The 13,532-nt window shown below is 40.6% G+C and overlaps 2 protein-coding genes across 5 annotated transcripts in view; both read right to left on the bottom strand.

Annotated features, from left to right (window-relative positions):
• The window catches only part of si:dkey-21p1.3 (collagen alpha-1(I) chain), a 42,132-nt gene extending 39,338 nt beyond the window's left edge, over positions 1 to 2,794 (bottom strand). For all 4 annotated transcript variants that reach the window (XR_004578586.2, XR_004578587.2, XM_053236520.1 and 1 more), the window contains exon 1: positions 812 to 2,794. Coding sequence is in view for 2 of the 4 variants with exons in the window: in XM_053236520.1 (XP_053092495.1) it covers positions 812 to 853 (42 nt within the window). In the remaining 2 variants the exon portion in view is untranslated. The remainder of the gene's footprint in view (positions 1 to 811) is intronic.
• A 117-nt stretch (positions 2,795 to 2,911) lies between these two features.
• The window catches only part of LOC113535232 (voltage-dependent R-type calcium channel subunit alpha-1E), a 127,467-nt gene continuing 116,846 nt past the window's right edge, over positions 2,912 to 13,532 (bottom strand). The window contains exons 41-48 of the mRNA XM_053236522.1: positions 11,580 to 11,685; positions 11,321 to 11,428; positions 10,722 to 10,822; positions 10,496 to 10,602; positions 10,087 to 10,213; positions 9,002 to 9,143; positions 7,859 to 8,037; positions 2,912 to 7,303 (exon numbers count right to left, since the gene is read on the bottom strand). Of these exons, the coding sequence (XP_053092497.1) occupies positions 6,887 to 7,303; positions 7,859 to 8,037; positions 9,002 to 9,143; positions 10,087 to 10,213; positions 10,496 to 10,602; positions 10,722 to 10,822; positions 11,321 to 11,428; positions 11,580 to 11,685 (1,287 nt within the window). The 3' untranslated portion in view covers positions 2,912 to 6,886. The remainder of the gene's footprint in view (positions 7,304 to 7,858; positions 8,038 to 9,001; positions 9,144 to 10,086; positions 10,214 to 10,495; positions 10,603 to 10,721; positions 10,823 to 11,320; positions 11,429 to 11,579; positions 11,686 to 13,532) is intronic.

The raw sequence follows: 13,532 nt of genomic DNA on the forward strand, positions 1-13,532 counted from the left end.
AGAAACTCATCGCCTCAGAAACTCATCATCTCAGAAACTCACCGCCTCAGAAACTCACCGCCTCAGAAACTAATCGCCTCAGAATCTCATCGCCTCAGAAACTCACTGCCTCAGAGACTCACCGCCTCAGAAACTAGTCTAAAACTTTTTTATTTCTTTTTTCTTTTTTTAAAGACAGTAAATATATAAAATAAATAAAAATTTTATTATAAAATGTGTTTTCACTTTTTGAACAAACAGAAATACACAATAAACAAAATAAAACAAAAATAGTTCACAATAAATAAATTGATTAAATGGATCGTTTTTAGCATTAAAGCCTCTTCGTCTAATGAAAATAAAATGTAATTAAAATGAAATATTTTAATTAACAGAAAGATGACGAGTGAATGATGGAATAATGAATCTGAAATAGTTATTAATTAAAGTTTTCTCATTACATTACAATCATTATAGATCATTTACAATAATTACAATATTTTTAAATAAAATAATTTAATAATTCATGAGAAATATTATTAGTATTTACATTTTATAAGCATTAAATAATAATTATTATTGCCGTTATTATCATTAAATAAAAAATTATTAAGCGACAAAAGTCTACAGTATTGAGTGCGCTCTGTCTGTGTTAATATTGCAGTCATGACCTTTGACCCCTGTACCCCAATATTTCTCTGATGCCTCTTCCCAGTTTCCTTTATCAAAAAGTTTCTGATGTGATTGAACGATAATCTTTTGTTAAAATTCGCTTCATAGCCAAAATTTATTTCACAAAATAATCGTAAATAAAGAAAAAAAATCTACTTACGACAGAGCAGAGGAGCCGGAGCAGCGCGCTGGAGTCTTCCATGCTTCGCAAAAAGAACTTTAAAACACAGACATACCTGAAAAAACTGTCGATTTAATTTTAGTCGCTAATGTCGATAAACAGAAAGAAAAAAACTGCAAAAGAAATTTTAAAAAATATTAAAAATGTTTTAAATTCATTAAAACACATGGACTTTTTTCCAGGAAGCTCTCAGAGAAGACCGAGTTTACCTTCTGCTTCACTAAATGAGAGTGTGTAGAGTTATAGTGTGTGTGCGCGCGTGTGTGTGTGTGCGCGTGTGTGCGTGTGTGTGTGTGTGTGTGTGTGTGTGTGTGTGTGTTCTCACTACTTCATGTGAAGATCAGAATAAGGTCAGATGTTCCAGAACGTTCTGCAGAGGCGGCACCATCCTTCTGATTTTGAATAGCGGCCCTTCACACACACACACATATATATACACACACACACACACACACACACACACACACACACACACACTCAGGCGTGTGTGTTTATGTTCAGTGTTGCCTCAGTGTGGAATGTGACGAAGCTACCAGAGTGTGTGAGTTACAGTAAAGAGTGTGAGGTCACGTTCTATTCTTACTTTCTTTCTTTCTTTCTTTCTTTCTTTCAACAAAATTCAAGTGAAAAACAAACAAAAACATTTTACAGGAAAAAAGAAGAAAAAATGTACAATAACCTGGTTGCATAAGTTTACACGCCCCTGTAACTGACACTTTATTAAAGCAGCTTTTGGCTGTAGTTCAGCACTCGGTGTTTTTGGGTGAGAGTCTACACACTCAGCTCTTCTTCATCTGCTCATTTTATTCCACTCTTCCTTACAAAAACGCTCCACATCTATCAGATAGCGAGCGGATCTCCTGCACACAGCCCTCTTCACCTCATTCCACAGGTTTTCAGTAGGATGTAGATCTGACTGGACCATAACAAACCGCTGATCTTCTTCTTCTGAAGCCGTTCCTTTGTTGACTTGGATTAGAGCTTCGGGTCGTTATCGTGCTGGAAGGTGAAATGTTTCTTCATCTTCAGCTGTCTAACAGAATCCTGCAGCTATTGTGCTAAAACAGATTGTTATTTGGAGCGATCCATGATTCCCTCCATCTGGACCAGAGCCTCAGTCCCAGCTGAAGAGAAGCAGAACCACAGAATGATGCCGCCACCACCATGCTTCACCGTGGGTGTGGTGTTCTCTGGGTGATGAGCTGTCTTGTTTTTGCACCAAACACATCTTTTAGAATTATATCTGAATAGTTCTACCTTAGTCTCATCAGATCAGAAAACATTTCGCCACATGGTTTGGGGAGATTTAGGGCTTGGATGTTTTTTTTTATGAGAAAGTGCTTCTGTCTAGCCGCCCAGACATGTGCAGAACACGAGAGATTGTATCTCATGCAGGGAGTGACCCGTACTCACCAGATGTTCCTGCAGCTGCTTTAATGTTACTGTAGGTCCCTCAGCAGCCTCCCTGATAAGATTTCTTCTTCTCCTTTCGTCGATTTTGGAGGGACGTCCTGTTCTTGGTGATGTCACTGTGGCGCTCCATTTTCTCCACTTGTTGATGATGGTCTTCACGGTGTTCCATGGTGCATCTAATGTTTTGGAAATTCTTCTGTACCGCTCTCCTGATCGATTCCTTTCCACAGTGAGATCCTTTACAGGCTTTGTAAACTCTTTGGATTCAGCAGTCGGATGAAACCAAGAAGATGTGAAGAAGATCGTACAGAAACATCTGATCTTTATTTAGAGTTAATCAGAATAATTTCAGTGATGACGGCTGGATGATAATTACTTTTGAACATGAGGTTGAATGTGATTGGTTCATTCTGAGCACAGTCACATGACCCATTATAGAAGGGTGTGTAAACTTATGCCACCAGGTTATTGTTTTTTTTTTTCTATTTGTTTTTCATGTGCTGTATGTTCATCTTTTCTTTTTCTACTTTTTCAACTTGTTTGCTTTTTCTTCACTTCTTTCTTTCTTTCTTTCTTTCTTTCTTTCTTTTCTCTCACTCTTTCCCAGAACTCAGGTTGTAAATGTCACACATATGAAAAAGTATAAAAAAAAAAACACCAGTTAAATTCGGATTTGTTGTTTTTATTAAACACAATAATAATTAGATGGATTTTTAAGTACAAAACAGAACTTTTTTTCACCAGAACAGAGTGAAATTAACGCTGTGGACGAACCGTTCCTCTGTCAGCGCTGCTCGTTTATTTACACACACGCTCTAACGCTACACGCTTTACACACGTCCCGCTTCCTACATCACGTCTCAGTCACAGGGGTTACGTCACGACACACGGCACTGAACATCGCTTTCAGTCTGAAAATAATCACAGAATAGTTCATCACATTCCGAAAAGATTTATTACACCTCTGCTCCTTTCTCTCCTTTAAACAAAAAACAAAAAACAAAAAAATTCACCGTCCGTCGGTTCGACTTCAGCTCCGAGCTCCAGGAATAAAACATCACTCTGATCTGCTCCGAGCCTCCGAGTCTCTCCATTCACACACAACTCAACTCAAATCCGATCGAAATCAAATCAAATCCGATCGAATCTGATCAAATCTGATCGAAATCTAATAAATCACACACCACTTCTGTAAAAATGTGTCTTAAATAAAATCTACAGCCGAGTGACCGCTTCATTACTGATCAAATTATGTTTCTAATATTACGGCCACCTGAACTTCTTTCTTTCCTTCTTTCTTTCTTTCTTTTTCTTTCTTTCTTTCTTTCATTTGACTTTTTTCCATCATTCGAATGATCTATTTATTTCTTTTTTCCTTTCTCTCTTTTATTCATTTTCTTTTGTTTCTTTCTTTCCTTCTTCAATCTTTTCTTTTGTCTTTATTTTTGTTTTCCTTTTCTCCCTTTTCTTTCATTTTCTTCCTGCTTTTTTTCTATTCACCCTTCTTTCTTTCTTTCTTTCTTTCTTTCTTTGTTTCTTTCTTCCATTGCCTTCCGTTTCTTTCATTCTACTTTATTCTATCATTCAATTTATCTCTTTCTTTCTTGATGAGCGTAAACATGCAGTCCGTCTCACACCTCGCTGTCTCTGTGTGTAAACACGCTAACACACATGTCCTGACTTAGCCGAGTGATGGGTGATGTCACATGGTCAACAAGGGGCGGAGCTTGAGACAAATTGGATCAGCCAATCACAAACTTCTTAATTTATCTTTCCATCTTTCTTACGTTCTTCTTCTTCTTCATCTTGACACAGTGCTTAGCAAAAAAACACTGGCGTTAATTACGCAATTGTTATAATTTAGCAATATTAGCTGAGCTAGCCAGCTAGCGCTTGCATTAGCCAGCTACTGAGTTAGCTTCGCTAACACTGAGGTTAGCTCTATAGCAGTAGCTATAAGAATGTAATTCGCTAGCCAAGTTAAATTACGTAATTAAGTTCACTCGGCAAAATCAGAACGTACGCAAATAACCGTATAAACGTTATCGTAACGTCACAGAAAGATAAACGTACGTGTTTAAGACACTTGAGATTATTTACATTAGAAATGGCTTTTCAGTGCGTAACGTAAATCTCCGTTCCGTTCTGTTCCAGGGCCGAGACGCTTCGCCAAAATCACGCCTGCAGTTAAAGGGCTTTTTATCGATACGCTCCGATCACGTGTCAGCCGCTACGTTTACACGCAGACCGAAAATAAACTGGAAGCTAGCGAACGGAGTGACGGCGGTCCCGATGAAAATTTCTGTCCAATCAGAAGAGGCGGAAATTCCGTGGAATAACTCGAGGGGAGGCGGCTGAAAGTAGCTAACGATAGCTAAGTGTTACACTATTGCAGGATGTGCGTCTCATCGTCATGGCAACAACGACACTAATAGTGCATTTACGTCACGTCAGAATTGAGGTCGTTACGAAATCCTGCTCACGTCTTTCTTTCAGTTCTATTTTATCTTTCTTTTTCCTGTTTTTCTTTTCCTTTTTCCTTCTTTTCTTCTTCTGCTTTCAGCTTTCTTTATTTCTGTATTTCTTCTTTCTTTTTCTTTCTTGACCTTTTCCCTTCTTTTCATTCTCTTCACTTCATCCCGACATCTTTCTTTTTCATTTCTGTCTTTCTTTCTTTCTCTTTCTTTCGTTCTTTCTGTTTCTTTTTTCCTTGCTTCATTCTTTTTCTTTAATTTTCATTCTTTATTTACCATGATTAGTTCTTTCTTTTTTTCTTTCTTTCTTTCTTTTTTCTATTTTTTTCTTTTTTACATGCTTCGTTCTTTTTCTATACTGTTCTTTTTTGTTCTTTATTTACAATTAGTTTTCTTTCTTTCTTTCTCATAGGTGTCAAACACTAAAGGTCTTTCTTTCTTTCTGTCCATCACCAGTGAGGAATATTCTGAAAGATTGCGATATATATTGCAGCACAGTTTAACTTTCTGTTGACAAATCAGTGCGAATGAAAGCGCTGTGTGCGTTTCCATAGAAACGTCTCTTTTCCGAATTGGAGTCTTCATCTCGTAATCACCGGAATTCCAGTGTGACGTGAACGCTCTGTAAACACCTGCCTGTAGTTATCATTATTATCATTATTATTATTATTATTATTATTACTGAAACTAATTAGAATAAATTTGAATTCTAACTACCAGCTTATGATGTCATAACGTTTGACAGCAGCTGACCAATCAGAAGCTTCGGACTGAGGAGAATCTCTGCATGTAAACGGAGCCACTGAGACTCTGATCATCAGAAACACTGCAGCATACAGAGCAGGTAAACACACACACACACACACACACACACACACACGCTGTATACACAAACTGCACACACACACACACTGTATACACAAACTGCACACACACACTGCACACACACACATACACACACACACACACACACACACTTTCTTGATCCACTGGCTGCTGATTAAGCGTCTGAGCCTCTTGTTCTAGAGCCTGAGTGAGTTTATGAACAGCTTCAGGAGGAACATCAGGTTTCTGTCTCGGTTCTCCGCCTGTTCCACATCCGAGCTCCACAACACGTCCTGCTCGTCTCTCCTCTGCCACTCCCTCAGCCTACTGAACACAGCTTAACGTTCTTTCTTTCTTTCTTTCTTTCTTTTCTTTCTTTCTTTCTTAACCTTCTGCCCTTTTCTTTCTTTTCCTATCGTTCTGTTTCTCTCCTTCATTTATTTTTTTATTTATTTCTTTCATCAATGTTGATCTTTTTCTTTTTTCTGTGGCTCTTTCTTTCCTCCTTACCTTATTTTTTCTTTCTTTCTTTCTTTTTTTCATTAGTTTTGTTCTTTTTCTTTCTTACATTCTTGCTTTCTTTCACTCTTTTTTCTGTCATAAGTTTTTCCTTTCTCTTTATTTTTTTGTCTTTTTTCTTTCATAAGCTCTTTCTTTCTTTTGTCAGTTTTGTTCTTTTTTCTCTTTCTCTCTTTCTTTCTTTCTTTACCTGTATTTCATTCGTTTCTTTCTTTATCTGTATTCCATTTGTTCTTGTTATTCCTTTCTTTCATTTTTTATTTCTTTTTCTTACTTTCTTTTGTCAGTTTTTTTTTCTTTCGTTGTTCATCATTCTGTTCTCTCCTTTCTTTCTTTTCTATCTTTTCATAGTTCTGTTTCTGACAGGCTTCCCTAGGTCAACGAGGGCGGAGCTTAAGCTTCATTTCATCGGCCAATAGCTGATGATCTTGTGAGATCATTTTAATTAGATGTTGTTTTTCTTCACACAGCTAGCTAATGTTAGCATTTCTCCCGTTAAGTAACGGCTCGGTGTCGCTAGCTAACGTTACGTGAACGGTTTAATTGCACGTGTAATTTAATCCAGTGGACACGTTTGCTAGCAGACTAGCGGTCGTTAGCTAAACTCCTGTGGTGATGTCACATGATTAAGTTAGCGATTGGCTAAATAAAATTTAACTTAAGCTCCACTCTTGTTATTTCGGTAAAATCAGACGAGCGACGTCTCCGCCTTGTTACGTTTTTGGCAGTGCACTTCTGAAATGTCCCGGACAAATCTCCAGTAAGAAATGTCCGGACGTGATTGGCTCGTGTCAAGGCTCCGCCCACTTCCAGCCCACTGTCTCTAGCAGCGGTCGTCCTCGTCCGTGTCACTGAGGAGCTCGCAGCCTTTTCGGAAATGTCCGTTAGGCATCTGCCACGTGTGACGCAACTGAGGGGCGGAGCTTACGACATGGCCACGCCCTCGACTGGTTGCTATGGCAGCCTCAAATGTAAGCATCTCCTCTGGACTGTTGGAGTCGTCGTGCAGAGGCAGATATGGCTCCGAGGTGTAGCGCTGCGGGGAGGCGGGGCTTAACACAGACCCCGCCCCCTCTATGGCAGACTGTGTCCGTGATTGGCTGTCCTCTGTGGTCAGGTGGCTGCGGCACACCAGAGGCGAATAGGAGATGTGTGGGCGGGGCCTGGAGGAAGTCTGAGGAAGCTGGCGACGCCCCCTGGAGTCTGAGGAGGAGGGAAGTGGACTTTCTGAAGCATCGCCCTGGAAACGGAGAAAAAAAGACAAACAATCAGTGTGTGTGTGTGTGTGTGTGTGTGTGTGTGTATACCTGTGTGTGTGTTCTCCTCTCGCTGGGTGAGCGTGTGTGTGTGTGTGTGTATACCTGTGTGTGTGTGTGTGTGTATACCTGTGTGTGTGTGTGTGTGTGTATACCTGTGTGTGTGTTCTCCCCTCGCTGGGTGAGTGTGTGTGTGTGTGTGTGTATACCTGTGTGTGTGTGTGTGTGTATACCTGTGTGTGTGTGTGTGTGTATACCTGTGTGTGTGTTCTCCCCTCGCTGGGTGAGCGTGTGTGTGTGTGTGTGTATACCTGTGTGTGTGTGTGTGTGTATACCTGTGTGTGTGTGTGTGTATACCTGTGTGTGTGTGTGTGTGTGTATACCTGTGTGTGTGTGTGTGTGTGTATACCTGTGTGTGTGTTCTCCCCTCGCTGGGTGAGCGTGTGTGTGTGTGTGTGTATACCTGTGTGTGTGTGTGTGTGTGTATACCTGTGTGTATGTGTGTGTGTATACCTGTGTGTGTGTGTGTGTGTGTATACCTGTGTGTGTGTTCTCCCCTCGCTGGGTGAGCGTGTGTGTGTGTGTTGTGTCTCGTGTGTTCTTGGTTGGTTTCTCTCCTCAGAGTTGCAGCGTGATGGATCAGGTGACAGCAGGTGTTTCCTCTCCTTCGAGCGTCCTCTCTCCTTACACACCGGCTCTCTGAGGTTCGACCTGACACCTAAACACACGCACACACACACACACACACACAAACACACACACACACACACACACACACACCAAAGGGTCAAGTTAATTTCCTGCATCCTGTCAGTTACAGGTTAGTAGTTTTGTATTGAAGCTCCGCCCCTTTTCACATCTCAATCAATCTTTTTTTCTTTCTTTCTTATATATTTCCTCCTGCCGTCCTACACTGTTATTCCGAACTCTGTGTGTGTGTGTGTGTGTGAGTGTGTGTGTGTGTAAGCACTTTACTGGGAAGTGAAAGTGTGTGTGTGTGTGTGTGTGATTCAGTTTATCGGCTTTATATTCGCTCTCACTTTCTGATATTTAAGATTTTAATGGATATAAAACCTGCGGAGTGTTACAGTGTGTCCTCAGACACAGTGTGTGTGTGTGTGAGTGTGTGTGTGTGTGTCATGTTGTTATAGGAAAATAATCAACCACAGGGTGGTGTGATGAAGCAGAGTTACTGTTACACCCTGAAGTTGATTATTTTCCTCTAACAGCACGTCCCTCAGTGTTTTATTCCTCTTACACCACAGCGATTTACCAAGTACAGTTTTTATCCATTAAAGAATGACACTGTACTTTTTATCCATTTATAGTTACATTTAATGCTCTGAGAAACGAGTTAGTTCCTGTTGTCACTTAAGTTATAGCAGCTATAAACACTCGTTCCCTCACCAGCCTCTCGTTATTCTCTCTCTTGTTGTTAATAAGACAAAAAAACGCAGCATGTTACTGAGAAACCGCAAAGAAGCGTAAACTCCTCTGTTTCGCAGAACATTAAATGTAACTATAAATGGATAAAACGTACGGTTTTTTTTCTGAAGATGTCAGAAATCTTAAAGTTACAGCTTTACCTCTGACTGTTATATTTACTATCTTTTTTTGTATAAAATAACACTTCAACGACTCATCAGTGCTTCTTGGTGTTTATGAAGTTCATGACCTCTGACCTCTGAAGCTGCGCTGCCGCGGTCTCTCCAGCCGCTCAGGACTCACTCTCTCCAGCGAGAACTCTTCCTGCCAGACGCCGTTCACACACTGATCCCCGATGGTGGAGAACGAGCGCTTCATCAGCTTCTTCTCCGAGTTCACCTGCAGAACATACAGGAGCGCGTTCTGTTCATATCACTTCCTCTTCATCTCCTCATCTCACTGCCGCCGCTCATCTTTCCTTCTTTTATCTTTATTTATCGCATTATCCTCTTCTTTTATAACTTTTTTCTTTAATTATTGCCACATTTCCTTCATTTTGATTCATTTCCTCCTTCCATTTTAGCTTCATTCTTTTCTTTGTTTTGTTTTTCTCTTTGTTTATTTCCTTCTGTCTTTTATCTTTATCGATCTTTCATTTTTTAAAGCATTTTCTCCTCTTTCCATCATTCGTACTAATATCTAACTTTATTCATTCTTTCTTTCTGTCTTTCTTTCTTGCAAAACTTTGTCTAATTTATTACTTTTTTCGTTTCCTTTTTTTCTCTAAAGTTTTATTTCTGGCTTTCTTTTCTTTGTTTGTTTCATTCTGTTTTCTTCATCCACTCTTTCTTTCAAAACTTCTTCCCTTATTTATTGCTTTCTATTCTTTCATTCTTTCTTGCTTTTTCTCAGTAACCTCTTCATAATTTCTAAACAAAAAGCTTATAATAATATAAAATGTCTCTTATTTAATAGCTGAATATTTTCTTTTATCCCTCTATCACTTGACCTTGATTTAGTATCATAGCTGATTTAAGTTGTGCGCATGAGTAACTGTCGGAGTGCGATATAAAAAAAACCTACAAAATGTAAAATAACAGGATGTGCTGGATCAAGTGCTATTCTATGTGCCGCTGAATAAGGAGTGTGGAAGCCATTTTGTTAAATTAAACCAGTGATTAATGTCAGAATTACAACTAGCACTGTTCATGCAGCAGTATACTGGAGACTCCCATTAGCAGCTGCGTAACCCGGCTCTGAATACCAGGAACTTTCCCCACGGAAATATTAAGTCACCAACTCGGAGTACAGTCCTGTGTGTGTGTGTGTGTGTGTGTGTTACCGTGCTGGGGGAGTGTTGGGGTCTGTAGTGGGGTGTGTACTCCTCCTCCTCTTGCTCTGGTGTGATTGGCTGCATGAAGAGTTCCTGAGGAGAAATGGGACTCAACGCCACGAACCCGCCTCTCGTCCTGAAAACACACACACGCAAAAAAAGTTATTTAAAATCCTTTTTAAAATCACACACACACCTGAGTGTGTTTTTATCAGAGAAACCTAACAGTCAGAAGTTCTGGAGGAAACTACAAAGCCACTGATCTGTGTGTTTCTTCTTTCCCTTTGTGTCCGGCTGTAACACGTCTCTAGCTGATGACGATCACTAAAACACTGACTTCATTCTTGTATAGTGTGAGCTGATGATTGTATAAAACACACACACACACACACACACACAGAGTGTGAAGTGTACTTACAGAGCGTTTCCTGCGCTGTGTGTGAGGAACGGCAGAGCTTTAGCGCTGCACAGAATTTCCTGCGGTAACGACGAGGCGTCCATGCGCTGGAACATCGGGGCGTGTTTCTGCCACACACACACACACACACACACACACACACACGGTTTAAACATACACTAATAAAAGAAGCAGAGTGTAAACTCAGAGTGTGTGTGTGTGTGTGTGTGTGTGTGATAAGCATTACTTGTTCCTCCAGCTGCTGTCTGAGCTTTTTAGCTTTGTTCTGTTTGTAATAATCCATGATCATCATGGCGGCGTAGATTTTCCCGATCGTCATGTCACTCGCTGGAGAAGAAACAGAAGGAAAAAAGGAAATTAAGGAAATTAAATTTAATTCCATTTAAAAAAATAAATAAATACATGTTAATTATAATTAAAAATATATATTGTTTTTTCACAGAGATGTTTATAATGTGTGAAAAAGTGTGTATTGGGGTAATAATGTTTTACACGTCATTATTTTCTTTCAGCATTTTATTATGCAAAGTATGAGTGGAACATACCATTAACGCTCGATTGGGGGGGGAGTGAGTGTAATTCATTTGTATGATATTTCCTTCTTATTAGGTAATAAGTGTATTTTTCGTGGTTTATTCCTTTCATTCATTTATTTATTAGTTACACTAAATTTCTCAATTCATTCTGTACAGTTTTGTTCAAATTCCTCAAAGTTTCTTCGTTCTCCTAGCTGTCCTTCTTCCAGTAAATTCTAACTTCAGGACACTGAGTGTAATGAGATATGAATGCGTTGCCCAGGTCATGATCGGGGTCGTGACCTCTGACCTTTATGAATGGGCACAAGCAGGTCCAGTGTCTTCTGGGAGAGGTGCGGCCAAATGACGCTGATCTCTTTCTGAAGCTCAATGTCCATCTGTCCACGGTCTTCTCCACCTAAACACACACACACACACACACACACCACTTTGTACTATGTATAAAAGTCGTAGTAGCTAAGTGTGAAGTACACTGTGAGCTCCTTGTAAATACACTCTGGGGCAGCTGTGTGTGTGTGTGTGTGTGTGTGTGTGTGTGTCACAGAAACCTCGTGCGATCTTGATCTCCAGTGCGGTGCGGATCAGAGCCATCAGAGTGGACGTGAAGTGAACCGTCATCTCTGCGTCCACTGGCATGTTCATCAGCACCAGCCTCTGAGCGTCGCCATGGAAACAGAACAGCGTGTCACCACGGAGACACATAAAGACGCGCCCACAATTCAGAATTCACACACACACATACACACATGCTGAGAAAACAGACGCACACATGCTAGGAGAAGATTCTCCTGCTTCTCCGGGTTACTCTAGTTGACCTAGTTCCACTACTTTCTCTAGTTCACAGTGTTCCTCAAGCAGCAACTAGGTCACCTTGGTCCCACACTTCTGTTAGTTCTCCTTCTTAGTTATTCCTAGTAATTGGATAATCCTACTTCTCCTTGTTCCTCTAGTTCCCCTGGTTCTCCTTGTTCCTCTAGTTCCCCTGGTTCTCCTTGTTAGTCTAGTTACTCCTAGTTCTCCTTGTTTCCTCTAGTTCCCCTGGTTCTCCTTGTTCCTCTAGTTCCCCTGGTTCTCCTTGTTCCTCTAGTTCCCCTGGTTCTCCTTGTTCCTCTAGTTCCCCTGGTTCTCCTTGTTAGCCTAGTTACTCCTAGTTCTCCTTGTTTCCTCTAGTTCCCTTAGTTCTCTTTGTTACTCCTATGTCTCTCTGTCTCTGTCCCCAGTCTAGTCTCAATCTGGGGCTCAATCACTGGTACATTACCACAGTGTCTAGTGTCTTTGACATGTAGTACAGATGGCCAAAAGTATGTGCACCCCTGACCATCACACCCATACATCGAACTTCCCCCAAACTGTTTCCACAAAGTCTGAAGCACACAGTTGTATAGAACGTCTCTGTGTGCTGTAGCTTTACAGTTTCCCTTCACTGGAACTAAGAGACTCAAACCTGCTCCAGCATGACAATGCCCCTGTGCACAAAGCGAGCTCCATGAAGACATGGTGTGTGAAGGTTGGAGTGGAAGAACTCGAGTGTCCTGCACAGAGCCCTGACCTCAACCCCACTGAACACCTTTGGGATGAACTGGAACACCGACTGAACCCCAGACCTCCTCGACATCCCAACATCAGCGCCTGACCTCACTAATGCTCTTGTAGCTGAATGAACACAAATCCCCACAGCCACGCTCCAACATCTAGTGGAAAGCTTCCCAGAAGAGAAAAGTAGACCAACTCCATATTATGGGATGTTCAACAAGCATATATGGGGTGATGGTCAAGTGGTCATACTTTTGGCCATATAGTGTAATTTTCTAAACTGTGTTATAGTTCACTTGGTTCTTGGTTTGAGAAGTTCTCCATGGCCCCTAATTTCCCAGGACTCATAATCTTCTAATTACTCATGTTCCCCTAGGTATCAAAATCTCATATTTCCCTTAGTTCCCCAGTTCATCTGGTTCATCTACTTCTTGTTTTCCTAGTGGTCTTGTTCTCCTACCTCTAGTTCTTCTTGCTGCCCCAGTTCTAGATCCCCTTGTTCTGCTTATCCCCCTGGTTTTCCAATTCTTCTGTTTCTCAGTGTTTTCCTAGTTCTTGTATTTTTCTCCATGTTCTGGTAATGTCCTCCTAAAGGTATAATATGTTTTTGACGCTAGCTTGTCGATTTACGTCACAATTATGGATTAGCCAGTGATTACACTGCCTGCTTTCTGATGTCTGATTTTTAGATTAGCTGAAATAAACCTCTTCACATCTTCACTCTTACCATCTCTGCTTCTGAAACGTTACACTGAACAGAAGACCTGAATCAACTGGACAGCCACTGTTATGAACTGAAGATCATAGGACAGTGAAAGATTGACCAGAAGAGTGCATTTAAATACAGAATTTAAACAGTATGAATAAACAGCAAGATGCACACATGCACACTGAAAAGGTCAAAACAAACACATGGCAAGGAATGACATCACTGAATCTACGACAAACAGAATCATTGTGATCATGAA

The sequence above is a fragment of the Pangasianodon hypophthalmus genome, chromosome 8 (genome assembly GCF_027358585.1).
Source record: "Pangasianodon hypophthalmus isolate fPanHyp1 chromosome 8, fPanHyp1.pri, whole genome shotgun sequence".
Classification (NCBI taxonomy): domain Eukaryota; kingdom Metazoa; phylum Chordata; class Actinopteri; order Siluriformes; family Pangasiidae; genus Pangasianodon; species Pangasianodon hypophthalmus.